Source organism: Carcharhinus amblyrhynchos, chromosome 31, assembly GCF_965287045.1.
Source record: "Carcharhinus amblyrhynchos chromosome 31, sCarAmb.v2.hapA, whole genome shotgun sequence".
Classification (NCBI taxonomy): Eukaryota; Metazoa; Chordata; class Chondrichthyes; order Carcharhiniformes; family Carcharhinidae; genus Carcharhinus; species Carcharhinus amblyrhynchos.
In genome coordinates, this window is record NC_137354.1 from 24,706,639 (window position 1) to 24,729,503 (window position 22,865).

At 55.2% G+C, this 22,865-nt stretch overlaps 1 protein-coding gene across 1 annotated transcript in view; it reads right to left on the reverse strand.

Annotated features, from left to right (window-relative positions):
* The window catches only part of LOC145360451 (polyunsaturated fatty acid 5-lipoxygenase-like), a 60,636-nt gene that overhangs the window by 22,049 nt on the left and 15,722 nt on the right, over positions 1-22,865 (reverse strand). The window contains exons 4-7 of the mRNA XM_080215668.1: positions 17,713-17,835; positions 12,456-12,562; positions 7,481-7,653; positions 4,827-4,973 (exon numbers count right to left, since the gene is read on the reverse strand). Coding sequence (XP_080071794.1) covers positions 4,827-4,973; positions 7,481-7,653; positions 12,456-12,562; positions 17,713-17,835 — 550 coding nt within the window. The remainder of the gene's footprint in view (positions 1-4,826; positions 4,974-7,480; positions 7,654-12,455; positions 12,563-17,712; positions 17,836-22,865) is intronic.

Consider the following 22,865-nt stretch of genomic DNA (forward strand, 5'->3'; position numbering starts at 1 on the left):
GGTGAACCTAGAGAGGTTACAGAGCAGAGAAAGGCGTTAGTGGAGGAGTTTAGATATTTTTGTCTAAACTTGAGGAGCAGTGCATCGCAGAGCCTTGCAAAGGGACCTTGATGTGTGTGTACATCAGTCATTGAAGCTGGCAAGACATGCTGAGAGAGCAGTTAATAAAACATACAGTATCATAGGCTTTATTAACAGAGGCAGTGAAGACAAGGATAAGGAGACCGTGTTGAATTTGTACCAGACATTAGTTAGAACATAAGAAATAGGAGCAGGAGTAGGCCATCTAGCCCTTCGAGCCTGCCCCGCCATTCAATAAGATCATGGCTGATCTGAAGTGGATCAGTTCCACTTTCCCGCTTTCTCCCCTTAATTCCCTTGTCTATCAGAAACCTATCTACCCGCGACTTAAATATATTCAGCAAGGTAGCCTCCACCACTTCAACGGGCAGAGAATTCCAGAGATTCACCACCCTTTGAGTGAAGAAGTTCCTCCTCAACTCTGATCTAAACTGCCCCCCCCTTATCTTGAGGCTGTGCCCTCTAGTCCTGCTATCCTTTCTAAGCGGGAAGAATCTCTCTACCTCTACCCTATCCATCCCCTTCATTATCCTATACGTCTCTATAAGATCCCCCCTCAGCCTTCTAAACTCCAACGAGTACAGACCCAGTCTAGTCAATCTCTCTTCATAGTCCAACCCCCTCATCTCCGGTATTAGGCCTCATCTGGAGGTTGTATCTCAATCTAGGCATCATACTCAAGGAAGGATATGAAGGCATTGGAGAGAGTGCAGGGAGATTCACAAGAATGATTCCAGGGATAAGGAACTGTAGCTGTGAGGATCGATTGGGAAGACTGGGGCTGGTTCCTGTCGAAAAGAAAAGCTGAGAAGAGACTTAATTGAGGTATTGAGGATTCTGAGGGGTATGAAGAGGGTAAAGAGTGAGAAACTGCCCCCTCTCAGGAAGGCACCAAGAACTAGAGGGCACAAAATAATGGCCAATTGGAGTAGAAGCGATGTGAGGCAGTAACCCAAAGGACGGTTGGAATCTGGAATGAACTTCCTGAGAGGCTGGTGGAGCCGGGTTCGATTCACGAGGGAATTGGATTGCTCTCTGAAAAGAGAGACTGTGCGAGGTGGACAGCGGGTTGAGTGGAAGGCTCTTTCAGAGAGTCCGCAGCCTCTGAACTGTTTCTTGGGGTGGGGATGGGGTGGACTTGAATCCCATTCCAGCCCGGAACAAATACTGGAGCTTCCAGGATAGTTTTCCGGTTCACGGAGCTGGGAATTCTCCCGACTCTGTTCTCCTGAACTGAGCGAAAGTTCCAGCCTTTGAGTCACTCTGAGTTTGTGATAAATAAGACACGATCCAAATTTTTCTTGTTGCCTCCTCCCGCTGTCACTGTATTCTGATCTCTACCATTCTATCCAAGCTACCCATTGGACTCCAAACCATCGCATCGTTTTCTTCCTAAGGGTTTGTGTTCGTTAAGTGTCTATAATTCACTGGCTCGTCGCAGCTGAAGATCGTGTCCAATATTTTCAGGAGGGTGTCTTGGACAGGGTGCGAAGGAGACGTACTGAAATGGAACCAGAGATAAGGGGTGTTTGGCTACTTTGGGATTCGGGGTGTGCTGGATACAGAACTGGCTTGTTTATAGAACACAGTAAGAAGTCTCACTACACCAGGTTAAAGTCCAACAGGTTTATTTGGTAGCAAAAGCCACTAGCTTTCGGAGCACTGCCCCTTCATCAGGTGAGTGGGAGTTCTGTTCACAAACAGGGTATATAAAGACACAAACTCAATCTACAGAATAACGGTTGGAATGTGAGTCTTTACAGCTAATCAAGTCTTAAGGGAACAGACAATGTGGGTGGAGAGAGCGTTAAGCACAGGTTAAAGAGATGTGTATTGTCTCCAGACAGGGCAGTTAGTGAGATTTTGCAAACCCAGGCAAGTCGTGGGGGTTACAGATAGTGCGACATGAACCCAAGATCCCAGTTGAGGCCGTCCTCATGTGCGGGGACCTTGGCTATCAGTCTCTGCTCAGCGACTCTGCGCTGTCGTGTATCGTGAAGGCTGCCTTGGAGAATGCTTACCCGAAGATCAGAGGCCGAATGCCCGTGACTGCTGAAGTGTTCGCCAACAGGAAGAGAACACTCCTACCTGGTGATTGTCGAGCGATGTTCATTCATCCGTTGTCGTAGCGTCTGCACAGCCTCCCCAATGTACCATGCCTCAGGACATCCTTTCCTGCAGTGTATCAGGTAGACAACGTTGGCCGAGTTGCAAGAGTATTTACCATGTACCTGGTGGGTGGTGTTCTCACGTGTGATGATGGTATCCGTGTCGATGGTCTGGCATGTCTTGCAGAGGTTGCTGTGGCAGGGTTGTGTGGTGTTGTGGTCACTGTTCTCCTGAAGGCTGGGTAGTTTGCTGTGGACAATGGTCTGTTTGAGGTTGTGTGGTTGTTTGAAGGTAAGAAGTGGGGGTGTGGGGATGGCCTTGGCGAGATGTTCGTCTTCATCAGTGACATGTTGAAGACTCCGGAGAAGATGTCGTAGCTTCTCCGCTCCGGGGAAGTACTGGACGTCGAATATGGGGATAGGGCCTGGGTGGGATAGTGTTTGGTGCGGACTCGATGGGCCGAAGGGCCTCTTTCTGCACTGTAGGGTTTTATGGTTCTATGGATGAAGGGTACTCTGTCCCATGTTTGTCTTCTGAGGAGATCGGTGCGGTTTTTCGCTGTGATGCATCAGAACTGTCGATCGATGAGTCGAACGGCATATCCTGTTCTTATGAGGGCATCTTTCAGCGTCTGGAGGTGTCTGTTGCGATCCTCCTCATCTGAGCAGATCCTGTGTATACGGAGGGCTTGTCCGTAGGGAATGGCTTCTTTAACATGTTTAGGGTGGAAACTGGAGAAGTGGAGCATTGTGAGGTTATCTGTGGGCTTGCGGTACAGTGAAGTGCTGAGGTGACCGTCCTTGATGGAGATGTGTGTCCAAGAATGCAACCGATTCTGCAGAATAATCCATGGTGAGTCTGATGGTGGGATGGAACTTGTTGATGTCATCATATAGTTGTTTCAGTGATTGTTCACCATGAGGCCAAAGGAAGAAAATGTCATCGATGTATCTAGTGTGTGGCATCGGTTGAAGATTCTGTGCGGTGGAGAGTTTTGTTCGAGCCTGTACATGAAGGTGTTGGCATATTGAGATGTGAATTTGGTCCCCATGGCTGTTCTGTGTGTCTGGATGATGTGTCTAGTGTTCATGTCACACTATCTGTAACCCCCATGACTTGCCTGGGTTTGCAAAACCTCACTAACTGTCCTGTCTGGAGACAATATACATCTCTTTAACCTGTGCTTAACCCTCTCTCCACTCACATTGTCTGTACCTTTAAAACTTTATTACCTGTAAAGACTCACGTTCCAACCATTATTTTGTTAATTGAGTTTGTGTCTTTATATACCCTGTTTGTGAACAGAATTCCCACTCACCTGATGAAGGGGCAGTGTTCCGAAAGCTAGTGGCATTTTGCTACCAAATAAACCTGTTGGACTTTAACCTGGTGCTGTGAGGCTTCTTACTGTGTTTACCCCAGTCCAATGCCGGCATCTCCATATCTTGGTTATAGAAGACAGGGAGTAGCAACGGAAGGGAGTTTTTCAGAATGGAGATCTGTAACTAGTGGCGTTCCACAGGGATCAGTGCTGGGATCTATGTTGAATGTAGTATATATAAATGACCCGGAGAAAGTAAGTTTGCAGATTATACGAAGATTGGCGGAGTTGCTGATAGTGCCGGGGATTGTCAGAGGATACTACAGGTCTGGTCACCACACTACCAGAAGGATGTGGAAGCTTTGGAGAGAGGACAAAGAAGGTTCACCAGGATGTTGCCTGGTCTTGAGGGTGTTGACTGAGGAGAGGTTGGTTAAACTAGGATTGTTTTCTAAGGAAAGACGGAGGCTGAGGGGAGACCTGATAGAGGTCTACAAAATGGTGAGAGGCAGAGAGGGGGTGGATACTCAGAGGCTCTTCCCCAGGGCGGAAGTGTCTATTACAAGAGAGCGCAGATTCAAGGGGAGAGGGGGAAAGGTTAAGGGAGATGTGCGGGGGAAGTTTTTCATGCAGAGAGTGGAACAGGCTGCCAGGGGAAACAGGCACAATGGCAAGAGGAATCTGGAGGGGTACATGGATAGGGAGGGAATAGAGGGATAGGGCCCGAGTAAGGGCAGACGTTTAGTCTAGTTTGGGCATCGTGATCAGCACAGACTTGGAGGGCTGAAGAGCCTGTTTCTCTGCCGTACTTTCTCTTTGTTCTTTGGGAAAACCAGGTTTGATCTCCTCAGATCAGAGAAAGTCGAGAGGAGATTTAATCGAGGTGTTCAAAACCACGAGGAGTTTTGGAGGGTCCAGCGGGGGTGGCGGGGAGCTGTTTCCACAGGAACGAGGCTGTTACCATGGGACACAGATTAAAAATAAAGATAATGAGGAAAATGTTTGTTTTGGATTCGGAAGCAGATTAAAGCAACGTTCCCGAGGGAAACTGTTTAAACGCCGGGATGTGGGGTTAATTGGGCAGCTCCTTCAAAGAGCTGGAACAGGCTGGGTGGGCTGAATGGCCTCTTGTGCTGTATCATTCTGCAGTAACATCCCTCTTGTAGGCCCCGGCTCGACTCCCTCCTCGACAGAGCCTCCCCCCCACCACAGTTCAAACTCAGTCACCCCCTCCTGTGACAGGCAATCCGAAAACTTAGCACTGACTAATTACCGACCCCCGTGACCCCCGTCTCGCTCTCTCGAGCCCACCTACCTGGATGGCAATGGGGACGAGTTTGTTCTTGGTGTTATTATACAGCAGACAAACGGGTGCAGTCAGGTACTGCATGGTGCACGGATCAGTGGAGTTAGCAGGAATCCCATCCAGCAGCTCGTAGTCGGCGAGGTAGATGTTACCCTCCTGTTCCAGAATAAAAAAAAAACCAACAGAATTAAAATTAGAAATTCCCCATTGAAAGTCTGTTCTGGGCACTGACTGGTGTTGGGGTTTCGGGGAGGGGAAGGTCCTGCCCAAGTGGCGTCTTGTGTCTTGTCCGGGTGTTTTGCCCAGTGTCAACGTGGGGACTGGAAGCACGGGCAGCACAGTGGGGTTAGCACTGCTGCCTCACAGCTCCAGGGTCCAGGGTTCGATTCCCGGCTCGGGGTCACTGTCTGTGTGGAGTTTGCACATTCTCCTCGTGTCTGCGTGGGTTTCCTCCGGGTGCTCCGGTTTCCTCCCAGTTGATTGGCCATGCTAAGGAAATTGCCCCTGAGACGTGCAGGTTAGAGGGGTTAGTGGGTAAAATACGTAGGGGGTATGGGGGGTAGGGCCTGGGTGGGATTGTGTTCGGTGCAGGCTCGATGGGCCGAAGGGCCTCTTTCTGCCCTGTAGGGTTTCTATGATTCTCTGAACGATCGAGCCGTTCCACACAGAGTGGGGGATTCTGTGTCTCTGTTCGAGACGCCCCAGACAGGAGAAAAGATCCTTTCCAGCATCTTCCCCGGAAATCCACTGAGGAGCCTCCCAACAGGTCACCGTGACGGGGGTGACAGGGAGCTGGTGTCAGTGTGACGGGGGTGACAGGGAGCTGGTGTCACCGTGACGGGGGTGACAGGGAGCTGGTGTCACCGTGACGGGGGTGACAGGGAGCTGGTGTCACCGTGACGGGGGTGACAGGGAGCTGGTGTCACCGTGACGGGGGTGACAGGGAGCTGGTGTCAGCGTGACGGGGGTGACAGGGAGCTGGTGTCACCGTGACGGGGGTGACAGGGAGCTGGTGTCACCGTGACGGGGGTGACAGGGAGCTGGTGTCACCGTGACGGGGGTGACAGGGAGCTGGTGTCACCGTGACGGGGTGACAGGAAGCTGGTGTCACCGTGACGGGGGTGACAGGGAGCTGGTGTCACCGTGACGGGGGTGACAGGGAGCTGGTGTCACCGTGACGGGGTAACAGGGAGCTGGTGTCACCGTGACGGGGGTGACAGGGAGCTGGTGTCACCGTGACGGGGGTGACAGGGAGCTGGTGTCAGCGTGACGGGGGTGACAGGGAGCTGGTGTCACCGTGACGGGGGTGACAGGGAGCTGGTGTCACTGTGACGGGGTGACAGGGAGCTGGTGTCACCGTGACGGGGGTGACAGGGAGCTGGTGTCACCGTGACGGGGGTGACAGGGAGCTGGTGTCACCGTGACGGGGGTGACAGGGAGCTGGTGTCAGTGTGACGGGGGTGACAGGGAGCTGGTGTCAGTGTGATGGGGGTGACAGGGAGCTGGTGTCACCGTGACGGGGGTGACAGGGAGCCGGTGTCACCGTGACGGGGGTGACAGGGAGCTGGTGTCAGCGTGACGGGGGTGACAGGGAGCCGGTGTCACCGTGACGGGGGTGACAGGAAGCTGGTGTCACCGTGACGGGGGTGACAGGGAGCTGGTGTCACCGTGACGGGGGTGACAGGGAGCTGGTGTCACCGTGACGGGGGTGACAGGGAGCTGGTGTCAGCATGACGAGGGTGACAGGGAGCTGGTGTCACCGTGACGGGGGTGACAGGGAGCTGGTGTCAGCGTGACGGGGGTGACAGGGAGCTGGTGTCACCGTGACGAGGGTGACAGGGAGCTGGTGTCACCGTGACGGGGGTGACAGGGAGCTGGTGTCACCGTGACGGGGGTGACAGGGAGCTGGTGTCAGCATGACGAGGGTGACAGGGAGCTGGTGTCACCGTGACGGGGGTGACAGGGAGCTGGTGTCACCGTGACGGGGGTGACAGGGAGCTGGTGTCACCGTGACGGGGGTGACAGGGAGCTGGTGTCAGCGTGACGGGGGTGACAGGGAGCTGGTGTCACCGTGACGGGGGTGACAGGGAGCTGGTGTCACCGTGACGGGGGTGACAGGGAGCTGGTGTCACCGTGACGGGGGTGACAGGGAGCTGGTGTCAGCGTGACGGGGGTGACAGGGAGCTGGTGTCACCGTGACGGGGGTGACAGGGAGCTGGTGTCACCGTGACGGGGGTGACAGGGAGCTGGTGTCAGCGTGACGGGGGTGACAGGGAGCTGGTGTCAGTGTGACGGGGGTGACAGGGAGCTGGTGTCACCGTGACGGGGGTGACAGGGAGCTGGTGTCAGCATGACGGGGGTGACAGGGAGCTGGTGTCAGCGTGACGGGGTGACAGGGAGCTGGCAACAGCTACAGCAAGACTGGGTTCTCCGTGAGCACAGAGAGAAATACTGAACAGCGCCCTGTGTATCTCAGGAGAAAGGGGGTGAGGATTGGGTTGGGTTGGGTTGGGTTGGGTTGGGTTGGGTTGGGTTGGGTTGGGGTGGGGGGGGGGGTATGGGCTGACCCAGATTCAGACCCATCACCGACTACTGATGACGGAGTCAGATTCCCGTAGCCGCAGAACGGCTCGATACCGCCGCAGGGTTTAGCGTGTCCGTACCTCGAGCTCCTCTTCCAGTGAGAGTTTGCGTTCCAAGCAGATCTTCACCATCTCGTTGGTGACCGGAAACTTCTCGGGCAGTTTTTTGCATTTCTCGAAGATGACGGGATTACACCCGTTGAGGTACTGGTAACCGAACATGAAATCCTCCTGCCAGTGCTGCATTACATACTCTGCAAGAGTTACAGGGTTAACACGGTCACTCCTTCCTCACTATCCTCCTCAGCCAGGTCCCTGCTACCTCCTCCTGCTGGTCTTGGACAGGAAGAGGCCCTTCTAATCCTGTTCGCTATTCAATTAACTAGTGGCTGAAATCTACTAGCCCATCTTTGCTCCATTGCCTTTGATAGTCATACCCAATAAAAGATTTTTGAGTTTGTTTATTGGTGTCACAAATAGGCTGACATTAACACTGCAATGAAGTTACTGTGAAGATCCCCCAGTCGCCACACTCCGGGTACACTGAGGGAGGATTTAGCACGGCCAATCCGTGTAATCAGCATGTCTTTCGCTCTGCGGGAGGGAACCGGAGCAAACCCATGCAGACATGAGGAGAACGTGCAGACTCCACACAGTGACCCAAGTCGGGAATCGAACCTAGGTCCCTGGCGCTGCGAGGCAGCAGTGCTAACCACTGTGCCACCGAGCTGAATCCCAGCCTTGATAGCTCAATCGACCCGGATTTGAACCCCTTAACGACTTACACATCTCGATCAGATCACCTCCTAAACTCAAGTGATTGTGACCACTCATAGAATCACAAAATCTACGGCAAGGAGACAGACCCTTCGGTCCAAACTAGAACATTGAACATTCCAGCGCAGTACAGGCCATTCGGCCCTCGGTGTTGCGCTGACCAGTGGAACCAATCTAATGACCCTCTAACCTAAACTATTCCAATGTTATCCATATGCCTATCCACTGACCATTTGAACGCCCTTAAAGTTGGCGAGTCCACAACTGCTGCAGGCAGGGCATTCCACGTCGAACAAAATGCCCATCTAAGCTAACCCCATTTGCCTGCCTTTGGCCCACATCCCTCTAAACCTTTCCTATTCATGCATCTGTCCAAATGCCTTCTAAATGCTGCCGATGTTCCTTCCTCAACCACTTCCTCCGGCAGCCCATTGCACAAAAGTACCAAAAGTTGCTCCCGGGGTTCCCCTTAATTCTTTCCCCTCGTAAACTTACGCTCTCTAGTTCTTAATTCCCCAGCCCAGGGACAAAGCCTTCAGCCTATCCACCCCGCTCACGACCTTACACCTCTGTAAGGTCAGCCCCTCAGCCTCCTGTGCTCCAAGGAAAGGAATCCAAGCTTGTCCGATCTCTCCCGAGAACTCAGATCTTCAACATCCTTGCAATTCCTCAATTTCAGTTTGTGTGCCGTTCCAGTGAAGAACCTCTTTGAAGGTTAATTTGAGATCCTTTCTGGAACTGAGCAGTTACTCTCGTTGTGGGTTCTGAACAAGGCGAAAATAACCCTCACCCTCCTCACAATGAGCAACAGACGCAACTTTGAAGCTTGCTGATGACACAAAACTTACAAGTGTCAGAAGTGAGGGAAGTTAGTGATAGATGACAGACAGCCAGGTAGAGAGGATGGGATACGCCGGGGGGGGTGGGGGTGGCGGAGACACATTTTGGCAGGAGGTAAAATTCAACCTCATTTGTACAATTTTAAGGCGGGTTCAAGAACCATAAATCCCCACAGTGCAGAAAGAGGCGACGGCCTCTTTTGCTGGAACACCATCGCTAGACTATTAATCCAGAACGTTTTGGGGACCTGGGTTCAAATCCTGCCACGGCAGATGGTGAAATTTGAATTTCAAAAATAATCCGGAATTAAGAATCTACTGATAACCATGAAACATAAGAAATAGGAGCAGGAGTCGGCCATCTAGCCCTTCGAGCCTGCCCCGCCATTCAATAAGATCATGGCTGATCTGAAGTGGATCAGTTCCACTATCCCGCTTTCTCCCCATAACCCTTAATTCCCCTGTCTATCAGAAACCTATCTACCCGTGACTTAAATATATTTAGTGAGGTAGCCTCCACCACTTCAACGGGCAGAGAATTCTAGAGATTCACCACCCTTTGAGTGAAGAAGTTCCTCCTCAACTCTGATCTAAACTGCCCCCCCCACTTATCTTGAGGCTGTGCCCTCTAGTCCTACTGTCCTTTCTAAGCGGGAAGAATCTCTCTACCTCTACCCTATCCATCCCTTTCATTATCTTATACGTCTCTATAAGATCCCCCCTCAGCCTTCTAAACTCTAACGAGTACAGACCCAGTCTATTCAATCTCTCCTCATAAGCTAACCCCCTCATCTCCGGTATCAGCCTGGTGAACCTTCACCATTGTTGGAAAAACCCATCTGGTTCACTAATGCCTTTTAAGGAAGGAAATCTGCCGTCCTTACCCGGTCTGGCCTACATGTGACTCCAGTGCCACAGCAATGTGGTTGGCACTCAACTGCCCTCCAAGGGCAACTAGGGATGGGCAATAAATGCTGCCAGCCAGTGATGCTCATGTCCCACAAATATCACTTCGAGTCTATAGCACGTCTCTGAAAGAATATCCCACCCAGACCCTTCCATCTACCCTATCCCCACAACCCAGGGCCAATCCCCCTCACCCACACAGAGAGTCTTACAGTACAGAAAAGGCCCTTCAACCCATCAAGTTTGCACCCAACACAATTCCACCCAAGCCCTACCCACTATTATACCCACTAATCCCTCTAACCTACACATCCTTGGACACTAAGGGGCAATTTAGCCCAATCAACCTAACCCGCACATCTTTGGACTGTGGGAGGAAACCAGAGCACCCGGAGGAAACCCACGCAGACACGAGGAGAATGTGCAAACTCCACACAGACAGTGACCCAAGCCGGGAATCGAACCCTGGACCCTGGAGCTGTTAATCCCATTTTCCTGCACTTGTCCCATATCCTTGGACGTTTTAAAAAGTTTAAAGTTTGGATGTTATGATGTTACAAGACCTCATCCGAATATTTTTGGAAGGTTGTAAGGTTTCCGTTCTCCACTACCTTCCCATTCCAGATTCCCGTGAGCCGCTGAGCGAGTAAATATTGTATTAAATCCCCTCTTTGGGATTTTTGGGATGTTTGAGTTTGGATCTCTGGTGTTGGTGGGTTAACCAAGCTGTGCCTATAACAGGTGGAATCCTGGGGTACGCAGTGAGGAAGTTAAACCCAAGCTGCAGGGAGATTAGTGTCTGCCAACCCCTGCATTCCACCCAGCGGATTCTAGAAAGAATATCGGAGAGGACAGGATCGACTAGAGTGTTCAAGTTAAAGAGAGACTGGAGAAATTGGGAGTTCTCACAGATAAGGAGGTGGAGAAGAAATCTGATGGTGAGGAAAAAAAATAGAGAGAAAGAATTAATAACCAGGGGGCAAAGATTGTAAATCGAACAGAAAATCCAGATAAGGGCAGCTAGAAATATTTATTAATACAAAAAGGAGATGGTCCCGGGAGCGTGTCCACCACCATAACCCAATGTGTGCTGGGGCAGTTATACCCGGGGCACTCTGACCCGAGGTCAGGGGGCAGTTATACCCGGGGCACTCTAACCCGAGGTCGGGGGGCAGTTATACCCGGGGCACTCTAACCCGAGGTCGGGGGGCAGTTATACCCGGGGCACTCTGACCCGAGGTCAGGGGGCAGTTATACCCGGGGCACTCTGACCCGAGGTCTGGGGGCAGTTATACCCGGGGCACTCTGACCCGAGGTCTGGGGGCAGTTATACCCGGGGCACTCTGACCCGAGGTCGGGGGGCAGTTATACCCGGGGCACTCTGACCCGAAGCCTGGGGGCAGTTATACCCGGGGCTCTCTGACCCGAGGTCGGGGGGCAGTTATACCCGGGGCACTCTGACCCGAGGTCTGGGGGACAGTTATACCCGGGGCACTCTGACCCGAGGTCTGGGGGGGCAGTTATACCCGGGGCACTCTGACCCGAGGTCTGGGGGGGCAGTTATACCTGGGGCACTCTGACCCGAGGTCTGGGGGCAGTTATACCCGGGGCACTCTGACCCGAGGTTGGGGGGCAGTTATACCCGGGGCACTCTGACCCGAGGTCTGGGGGACAGTTATACCCGGGGCACTCTGACCCGAGGTCTGGGGGGGCAGTTATACCCGGGGCACTCTGACCCGAGGTCTGGGGGGGCAGTTATACCCGGGGCACTCTGACCCGAGGTCGGGGGGCAGTTATACCCGGGGCACTCTGACCCGACGTCTGTGGGGCAGTTATACCCGGGGCACTCTGACCCGAGGTCGGGGGGCAGTTATACCCGGGGCACTCTGACCCGAGGTCGGGGGGCAGTTATACCCGGGGCACTCTGACCCGAGGTCGGGGGGCAGTTATACCCGGGGCACTCTGACCCGAGGTCGGGGGACAGTTATACCCGGGGCACTCTGACCCGAGGTCGGGGGGGCAGTTATACCCGGGGCACTCTGACCCGAGGTCTGGGGGGGCAGTTATACCCGGGGCACTCTGACCCGAGGTCGGGGGGCAGTTATACCCGGGGCACTCTGACCCGAGGTCGGGGGGGCAGTTATACCCGGGGCACTCTGACCCGAGGTCTGGGGGGGCAGTTATACCCGGGGCACTCTGACCCGAGGTCTGGGGGGGCAGTTATGCCCGGGGCACTCTGACCCGAGGTCTGGGGGACAGTTATACCTGGGGCACTCTGACCCGAGGTCTGGGGGCAGTTATACCCGGGGCACTCTGACCCGAGGTCGGGGGACAGTTATACCCGGGGCACTCTGACCCGAGGTCGGGGGACAGTTATACCCGGAGCACTCTGACCCGAGGTCTGGGGGGGCAGTTATACCCGGGGCACTCTGACCCGAGGTCGGGGGGCAGTTATACCCGGGGCACTCTGACCCGAGGTCGGGGGGCAGTTATACCCCAGTGTTGGTTTGGAATAAAGGGAGATTATGACGTACCTGAAATCGTGTTGCTAATTCGAACAAAGATCTTCTCAAAGTCGGCAAAATCATTCCACGAAGACTGGAACATGTGCATGAAGCGATTGACGTACAGATTCTCAATCCTGCACAAAAAAACAATCATCTCCTTTCATCAGAGCCCTGTGTAATAAACTGCTCCGGTTTTTCTGAGTGTGGGGGTGAGCTGGCATAGAGATGGTGGGCTCAGTATCGAGGGTGAGGTGCCTGGTGTGGGTGGGGGAGGGAGAGGGGGTCCCGCCAGCTCTTGCCAGTGTCCACCTTCCAATCCAATGGGCGGCACGGTAGCACAGCGGGTTAGCACTGCTGCCTCACAGCTCCAGGGACCTGGGTTCGATTCCCGGCTCGGGTCACTCTCTGTACGGAGTTTGCACATTCTCCTCGTGTCTGTGTGGGTTTCCTCCGGGTGCTCCAGTTTCCTCCCACAGTCCAAAGATGTGCGGGTTAGGTTGATTGGCCGTGATAAGAAATTGCCCCTTAGTGTCAAACTGAGACTGGATCACAGAATCCTACAGTCCAGATGGAGGCCATTCAACCCATCAAACCTGCACTGACCACAATCCCAACCACGCCCTATCCCCATAACCCCAAATATTTACCCTGCTAATACCCAACACCAAGCGGCAATTTAGCACAGCCAATCCACCTTTTTTGGGCTGTGGGAGGAAACCGGAGCACCCGGAGGAAAACCCACGCAGACACGGGGAGAATGTACAGACTCCACACAGGCAGTGACCCAAATCAGGGTTCCTGGCGCTGTGAGGCAGCAGTGCTAACCACTATGCCACCATGCCATCCTTAGTGGGCTAACATTAACACAGCAATGAAGTTACTGCCCATTCCGGCACAGGTTTGGGTACACTGAGCGAGAACTTAGCACAGCCAACGCACCCTAAGCAGCACATCTTTCAGACTGAGGGAGGGGAAACTGGAGCACCTGGAGGAAACCCACACAGACACGGGGAGAATGTGCAACCTCCACACAGTGACCCGAGCCGGGAATCGAACCCAGATCCCTGGTGAATCATAGAACATTCCAGCGCAGTACAGGCCCTTCGGCCCTCGACGTTGCGCCGACCAGTGGAACCAATCTAATGACCCTCTAACCTAAACTATTCCAATGTTATCCATATGCCTATCCACTGACCATTTGAACACCCTTAAAGTTGGCGAGTCCACAACTGCTGCAGGCAGGGCATTCCACGCCCTTACTACCCTCTGAGTAAAGAAACTACCTCTGACATCCGTCCTATAATTACCACCCCTCAATTTAAAGCTATGTCCCCTTGTGTTAGCCATCACCATCCGAGGAAAAAGTCTCTCACTGTCCACCCTATCTAACCCTCTGATCATCTTGTTTGCCTCAATCAGGTCACCTCGTAACCTTATTCTCTCGAACGAAAACAACCTCAAGTCCCTCAACCTTTCCTCATAAGACCTTCCCACCATACCAGGTGACATTGATATGATATAGTGGGAGCAGGTACAATACCCATATTTAAGGGCCATCTAGACGGATATATGAATAGGATGGGTTTGGAAGGGTAAACGCGTTTGGTTTTAGTTTAGGCGGACATCATGATCAGCACAGGATTGGAGGGCTGAAGGGCCTGTTCCTGTGCTGTCCTGTTCTTTGATACAAGGGGAAAGCAGGGTCAGACCGTTGTGTTGGATGATCAGTCACGATCATTAGGAATAACGGAGCAGGCTCCTAGTTTGTATAAAAAGCAGTGAGCACGGTGGTGGCGCCTGGGCAATCCCAAACAGGTGAACCATTTGGGGTGGCATCGGGGGCACGGTGGGTTAGCACTGCTGCCTCACAGCGCCAGGGTGCCAGGTTCAATTCTGGCCCCAGATCACTGTCTGTGCGGAGCCTGCACATTCTCCCCGTCTCTGCGTGGGTTTCCTCTGGGGCCCTCCAACAGTCCAGGGGGGTGCGGGTGAGGTGGATTGGCCGTGATAAGTTAACCCTAGGGGCAAGGGGATTATCAGGGTGAGTATGAGGGGGTTACTGTTCAATGAAACTTCACTCCCAATGGTGGGGTGGGGGGGAGAAGGGCCACATAGGAAAGTATCAAAGCTGACCCTAAGGCACCCAGTGTCAGGTTTAAAGGGGTGATTTAAGTGAGGGGGTGGGGGGCAAAATGGGGGATGGCGGATGTGGGGGGGGGGGATGGGGGGATGGGGTGGTTGGGGGGGGGAATGGGGGGGTGGGGGGGGATGGCGGGTGTTGGGGGGGGATGGGGCAGTGGGGGGGGGATGGGGGGATGGGGAGATGGCGGGTGGGGAGGGATGGGGCGGTGGGGGGGATGGCGGGTGTTGGGGGGGGATGGGGCAGTGGGGGGGGGGATGGGGGATGGCGGGTGGGGGGGGATGGGGCGGTGGGGGGGGGAATGAGGGGGTGGGGGGATGGTGGGGGGGATGGGGGGGATGGGGGGTGGGGGGGGGATGGTGGGGATGGGGGGGGGGGGATGGTGGGGGGGGGATGGGGGGGTGGGGGGATGGTGGGGATGGGGGGTGGGGGGATGGTGGGGGGGGATGGGGGGGATGGGGGGTGGGGGGGGATGGTGGGGATGGGGGGTGGGGGGGGGATGGTGGGGATGGGGGGTGGGGGGATGGTGGGGATGGTGGGGGTGGGGGGATGGGGGGTGGGGGGATGGTGCGGGGGGGGGATGGGGGGGTGGGGGGGGATGGGGGGGTGGGGGGGATGGTGGGGGGATGGTGGGGGGTGGGGGGATGGTGGGGGGGGATGGTGGGGGTGGGGGGATGGGGGGTGGGGGGATGGTGGGGGGGGCAGCAACATATTTAACACAGGCTTTGCAGCTCCAGATTTTTACGGTTAAAGACGGGACTGGGATTCCTGGCCCCGGAAACCGTGTCTGGTGAAAGGTGGCAGGAAACGGGAAGTGTCTTTCCAGCACGGCTTGTGGGCCAGGAGGAACAGAACAGGGCTTTTCTCTCCAATCCCCGAGGCCCAAACTCTCATGTTTAACCTTTCAACCCCGATCCCACACAACACTCCTGCTAACCAATGAAAAAGCGTTTCCAATAAGCATCAGGCTCTGTTCACGGGCCCTGTGTCCTGACCCTGCGCCCTGACCCTGCGCCCTGACCCTGCGCCCTGACCCTGTTCACTGACCCTGTGCCCTGACCCTGCGTCCTGACCCTGCGCCCTGACCCTGTTCACTGACCCTGTGCCCTGACCCTGCGTCCTGACCCTGCGCCCTGACCCTGCGTCCTGACCCTGCGCCCTGACCCTGCGTCCTGACCCTGCGCCCTGACCCTGCGCCCTGACCCTGCGTCCTGACCCTGCGCCCTGACCCTGCGCCCTGACCCTGCGTCCTGACCCTGCGCCCTGACCCTGCGCCCTGACCCTGCGCCCTGACCCTGCGCCCTGCGTCCTGACCCTGCGTCCTGACCCTGCGCCCTGACCCTGCGTCCTGACCCTGCGCCCTGACCCTGCGTCCTGACCCTGCGCCCTGACCCTGCGTCCTGACCCTGCGTCCTGACCCTGCGCCCTGACCCTGCGCCCTGACCCTGCGCCCTGCGTCCTGACCCTGCGTCCTGACCCTGCGCCCTGACCCTGCGTTGACCCTGCGTCCTGACCCTGCGCCCTGACCCTGCGTCCTGACCCTGCGTCCTGACCCTGCGCCCTGACCCTGCGTCCTGACCCTGCGCCCTGACCCTGCGCCCTGACCCTGCGCCCTGACCCTGCGTCCTGACCCTGCGCCCTGACCCTGCGTCCTGACCCTGCGCCCTGACCCTGCGTCCTGACCCTGCGCCCTGACCCTGCGGCCTGACCCTGTTCACTGACCGCACGGCCTGACCCTGCGCCCTGACCCTATTCACTGACCCTGCGTCCTGACCCTGCAGCCTGGCCCTGTACACTGACCCTATTCACGGGCCCTGCGGCCTGACCCTGTTCACTGACCGCACGGCCTGACCCTGCGCCCTGACCCTATTCACTGACCCTGCGCCCTGACCCTATTCACTGACCCTGCGCCCTGACCCTGCATCCTGACCCTGCACCCTGACCCTATTCACTGACCCTGCGGCCTGGTCCTGCGCCCTGACCCTGCGGCCTGGTCCTGCGCCCAGCGGTACAGGGTGTTTCTCTTCAGTCAGTGATGTTAGAAGATGTTTTGTATTTTTCACTGAGTTTATAAGGTGTCAAACTCCACCCTACCTCACACTTGACAGGAGTTTCCTCTGCTGTTTCAGAAACTTCCCGAAAACTCTCTCCTTCAGAGTGATTCTCAGACACGCCTCAATTATCTCGATTTGCTTCACTCACTGTCCGAAAAGAGCAATTCTGACTGGGGTACGGCCGTGTTACACACGGGGCCCGGCTGGGCCCACCATGGGTGAGTGTGCCCGAGCTTCAGCACGAGAGAAAGATCGGATCGGGGGGGATTTTGGTGTCTAAAATGACCACTGTTCAGGCATGAGGCTAATGTTGAAATACTGCATTGTAACAGATGAATTTTGTCCTCACACACACACACACACACACACACACACGTACACACACAGACACACACACACACACGTACACACACGTACACACACAGACACACACACACAGACACACACGCACACACACACGCACACACACGTACACACACACACGTACACACGCACACACACGCACAGACACACACACACGTACACACACGCACACACACGCACACACACACACACGTACACACACGTACACACACGCACACACACACACACGTACACACACGCACACACACACGCACACACGTACACACACACAGACACACACACGTACACACGTACACACGTACACACACACAGACACACACACGTACACACACACACACACACACAGACACAGACACACACACACACAGACACACACACGTACACACACACACACACACACACAGACACACACACGTACACACACACACACACACACAGACACAGACACACACACACACAGACACACACACACACAGACACACACACACACAGACAGACACACACACACACACACACACACACACACACACACACACACACACACTCGCTGGCAGAGATTTCGCAGGGTCAGGTCTGATTGACCTTTCCCAGTCCAGGCAGAGATCAGCTACCCTGGTTCGGAGAGACTGGGCACAGATCTGGGGGCCTTGGTCAATAGTTATTGGGGGTGGGGGGTGGGGGGCGGTGACTGGAGAGTCAGTGAGCCAATGACACAGCCTTTACTTACGCTTTGGTGTAGTTGAGAACAAAGTCGACCCCCTTCTCACTGTCGAACTGGATGTCACGGGGTAGGTCGCTGTGGTAGTGAGCATCGATGCTCAGAGGGAAACCCGGGTGCCATTCCTTCCACCTGCAACGCAAAAAAAACAAACCACATTCGGATATCGCGGCACACAGCTATCCCACTTGGCACAAAGTGCGAAGGGATACAAACCGTAGGAAATTACACTGCTGTTAGTGGGATCTTGCTGTGTAAACCGGCTGCCATTGTTCCTTTATTACAGCAGTTCAAAAGCTGGCTGTAACACTCTTTAGGGTGTCCCGAGCTCATGAAAGGGGCTATATATGTCCAAGCCTTTTCTTCTTCTTCTGCACTATTCAAGCACAGAAGATGGAGAACGCAACAGGCTCAATCCTCTGACCGGATGTCCAGACAGGGGGGCACCTAACAGAGGGGAGGAGAAGGGGAGGTGCCAGACACCACTCAGGGATAGGAACGCAGGCATACTTTTACACACGTCACAATCCAGGAATCCTGAGACCAATTAACACATCCTTGATAACTCAGCAAGCAATAGTTTACCAACTCGACAGCCTATGGCGGAGTGAACAAATAAAAAGGGAGAAGATAAACTACCATAGAACTGTAGAACATTACAGCTCAGAAACAGGCCTTTTGCCCCTTCTTGTCTGTGCCAAACCATTTTTTGCCTCGTCCCACTGACCTGCACTTGGACCATATCCCTCCACCCCCCTCTCATCCATGAACCCGTCCAAGATTTTCTTAAATGTTAAAAATGACCCCGCATTTATTCGGCAGCTCATTCCACACCCCCACCACTCTCTGCGTGAAGAAGCCCCCCCTAATATTCCCTTTAAACTTTTCTCCTTAACCCATGCCCTCTGTTTTTTTTTTCTCCCCTAGCCTCAGTGGAAAAAAGCCTGCTTGCATTCACTCTATCTATACCCATCATAATCTTATACACCTCTATCAAATCTCCCCTCATTCTCCAGGGAATAAAGTCCTGACCTATTCAATCTCTCTCTGTAACTCAGCTTCTCAAGTAAGAAAGGAATTACAAAGGGGGGTGCAGGAAGAGAGAGAGAGAGAGAGAGCTCAGGATGCAGAGACGGTGCGAGGATTAAGGATGACTCGGAGCGGCTGCTGGACATTTCGGAAGGGGAGCACGAACAGCCAGTGGTTGCAGTACACACCGATACCAATGGCATAGGCAGGAAAAGGGACAAGGTTCTAAAATCAGAATAGAGAGAGCGACGAAGAAAATTGAGAAGGCGGATCTCAAAGGTGGTGATTGAAGGATTATGCCAGTGCCATGTGCTAATCAGAGCAGGATATTTCACATGGGAATCATAGAAATCATAGAATCATATCACATAGAACATAGAACACTACAGCACAAAGCAGTTGCGCCGATCACATCTATACCTACCAATCCATAGACCTATCTATAACCCCCAATCCCATTAAATCCCATACACTCATCCAGAAGTCTTTTAAAAGACCCCAGCGAGTTCGCCTCCACCACCACCGACGGCAGCCGATTCCACTCACTCACCACCCTCTGAGTGAAAACTTACCCCTGACATCTCCTCTGTACCTGCTCCCCAGCACCTTAAACCTGTGTCCTCTCGTAGCGACCATTTCAGCCCTGGGAAATCCGAGAATCCACCCTATCTATTCCTCTTAACATTTTATAAACCTCTATCAGGTCGCCTCTCATCCTTCGTCTCTCCAGGGAGAAGAGTCCCAGCTCCCTCAACCTATCCTCGTAAGGCATGCCTCCCAATCCAGGCAACATCCTTGTAAATCTCCTCTGCACCCTCTCAATAGCTTCCACATCCTTCCTGTAGTGAGGCGACCAGAACTGTGCACAGTACTCCAAGTGGGGTCTGACAAGGGTCTTATAAGTTGCAGCATTACCTCCCGACTCCTAAACTCAATCCCTCGATTAATGAAGGCCAGTACACCATACACCTTCTTGACCACATCCTCCACCTGCGAGGCCGATTTAAGAGTCCTATGGACCCGGACCCCAAGATCCTTCTGCTCCTCAACACAGCGAAGACTCCTACCCTTGATATTGTACTCCTTCATCCCATTGGTCCTAAACATGACAAACTTGGCTGAAGTGATGGTGTGAGGGGGGGAGGGATTCAGATTCCTGGGGCATTGGACTGGTTCTGGGGGATGTGGGACTGGACAGGTTACACCGGGGCAAGACCGGGGACTGGTGTCCTGGGGGGAGGGCGGGAGGGGAATATTCACTCAAGTGGTTGGGGAGGGTTTAAACTGAAACGGCAGGGGGATGGGAATCTATGTAAGGGGTCAGAGGAAGGGGGAAATCAAGGACAAAAACCAAAGGCAGAAACAGCAATAAGCGATCACAAACTGTGAAAGGAGCTGAGTCGCTAAGTTCTTTGCAACAAACAGAGAACTGGTGAGAGGCTCATTTCCCTCCCCACCCCCCTCCCTTCCCCAATCCACCCTCCCTTCCCCATCCACCCTCCCCTCCCCTCCCCACCCCCACTCCCCTCCCCATCCACCCTCCCTTCCCCATCCACCTTCCCCTCCCCTCTCCATCGACCCTCCCCTCCCCACCTTCCCCTCCCTCTCCTCCCCACCCACCCTGCCCTCTCTCCCCTCCCCACCCACCCTCCCTTCCCCTTCCTCCCCTCCCCAACCACCCCTCCCCTCCCCAACCAGTCTCCTTCCCTTCCCCACCCACTCTCCTCTCCCTCCCCTCTCCACCCTCCCTCATCTCCCTCCCCACACCACCCACCCTCCCTCCCCTCCCCTCACCACCCATCCTCCCCTCCCTCCTTTCCCCACCCACCCTCCCCTCCTTCCCCATCCACCCGCCCTCCCCTTCCTCCCCTCCCCAACCACCCCTCCCCTCCCCAACCAGTCTCCCTCCCTTCCACACCCACTCTCCTCTCCCTCCCCTCTCCACCCACCTTCCCTCCCCTCCCCTCACCACCCATCCTCCCCTCCCTCCTTTCCCCTCCCACCCTCCCCTCCCTGCCCACCCACCCACCCTCCCCTCGGAGGCACAGAACGGCACTGACGGTTAAACACTGACTCCGATTCTGGTGTGAGGGAATCATTTCTCCGCGAGAGTCTGTGTGAACAGGACCTGAGCTCCTCACCCTCAGGAAACCACACCCAGTCAGCTGAAATCCGAGAAGATTAGAGGCACCCGAGGGACTGCAGGCTCCAGGCAAACTCAACTTGACTGCTATTGACTCAAAGGGGTCACTTTGGACCAATGGGAGAAGTAAGAGGATGAGGCCAGGTGACCAGCATGGTGAGGGAGGGTCCAACCCCCAGTGAGTGAAGCCAAGGGAAGGCAGTGAGGGGACTGGCTCTGTGCCATGGATGGGAAGTCAGTCCGTACAGCGATAACAACACAAATCATCTAACCACAAAGACAAGCTTATCAAAAAGACAATGAGGCTCATTGGATGTCTCCACAGCCGCTGCCATCACACAGGCAAATTAGTAACGGATGTTTGTGTGGGTAACGCGATAGTTCAGACTGAGAGGCACGTCGCTGTGGCCCTCCCCACACCCCCCACCCCCGCACCCCAACCCCCACCCCACCCCCCCAACCCACCCCCCCAAACCCCACCCCCCACCCCCCCAAACCCCAACTGCACCCCCCCACCCCCCCACCTCAACCCCCCAACCCACCCCCCCAAATCCCACCCCCCACCCCTCCCAAACCCCAACTGCACACCCCCACCCCCAACCCCCCCCACCCCACCGCCCCACCTCAACCCCCCACCCCCCCACCCCCAACCCCCCCACCCCACCCCCCCACCTCAACCCCCCAATCCCCCCACCCCACCCCCCCACCCCCAAACCCCCTCACCCCACCCCCCCAACCCCCCCCCAGCCCCCCCGGGACGTCACTGTGCCCCCCCCTCCCCCCGGGACGTCGCTGTGCCCCCCCCCCTCCCCCCCGGGACGTCGCTGTGCCCCCTCCCCCTCTTGGGATGTTGCTGCAGGCCCCCGCCACTCCGACCCCAGATGCCACAGGCACAGGACTGAAGTCTCGGGCCCTGTTAGCCTCCCGATCCCACCCACTGATTTTTCCCGCGATCCGAACTGAGCCATTCTGTGATACACAATGTGGGAGATTAATTCTGAAAATCCTAAACAGCATGTCGACTTTCTCAGGAGACGAAGGAAATTTGGCATGTCCACTCCAACTCTCACCAACTTGCCCCATAGAAAGCATTCTCTCTGGGTTGGATCACAGCTCGGTCTGGGCTCCTGCTCTGCCCAAGACCGCAAGGAACTACAAAAGGGTCATGAATGTAGCCCCCAATCCCATCACACAAACCAGCCTCCCATCCATTGACTCTGTCTACACTTCCCGCTGCCTTGGGGAAAAGCAGCCGGCGTAATTAAGGACCCCCCCCCACACACCCCGGACATTCTCTCTTCCACATTCTTCCATCGGGGAAAATATATAAAAGTCTGAGGTCCCGTACCGACCGACTCAAGAACAGCTTCTTCCCTGCTGCTGTCAGACTTTTGAATGGACCTACCTCGCATTGAGTTGATCTTTCTCTACACCCTCGCTGTGACTGTAACACTACATTCTGCACCCTCTCCTTTCCTTCTCTATGAACGGTATGCTTTGTCCGTATAGCGCGCAAGAAACAATACTTTTCACTGTATCCTAATACACGTGATAATAATAAATCAAACCAAAACGAAATCAAATTCAGCTCTGCTTCACTAACACTGAGGTCCATTCAGCTTTAGAAATAACACTATGCTATCTCACCGCCCCCCCCACATGCCGACCCGACTCCCCCCCCGCTCCACATTCAACTCACCCCGCACCCCAAAACCGCACTTCCCCTCGCACGCCGACTCCCCCTCCCCTCGCACGCCGACTCCCCCTCCCCTCGCACGCCGACTCCCCCTCCCCTCGCACGCCGACTCCCCCTCCCCTCGCACGCCGACTCCCCCCTCCCCTCGCACGCCGACTCCCCCTCCCCTCGCACGCCGACTCCCCCTCCCCTCGCACGCCGACTCCCCCTCCCCTCGCACGCCGACTCCCCCTCCCCTCGCACGCTGACTCTCCCCAACCCCCGACTACCCCCACGCACGCCAATACTCCCCCT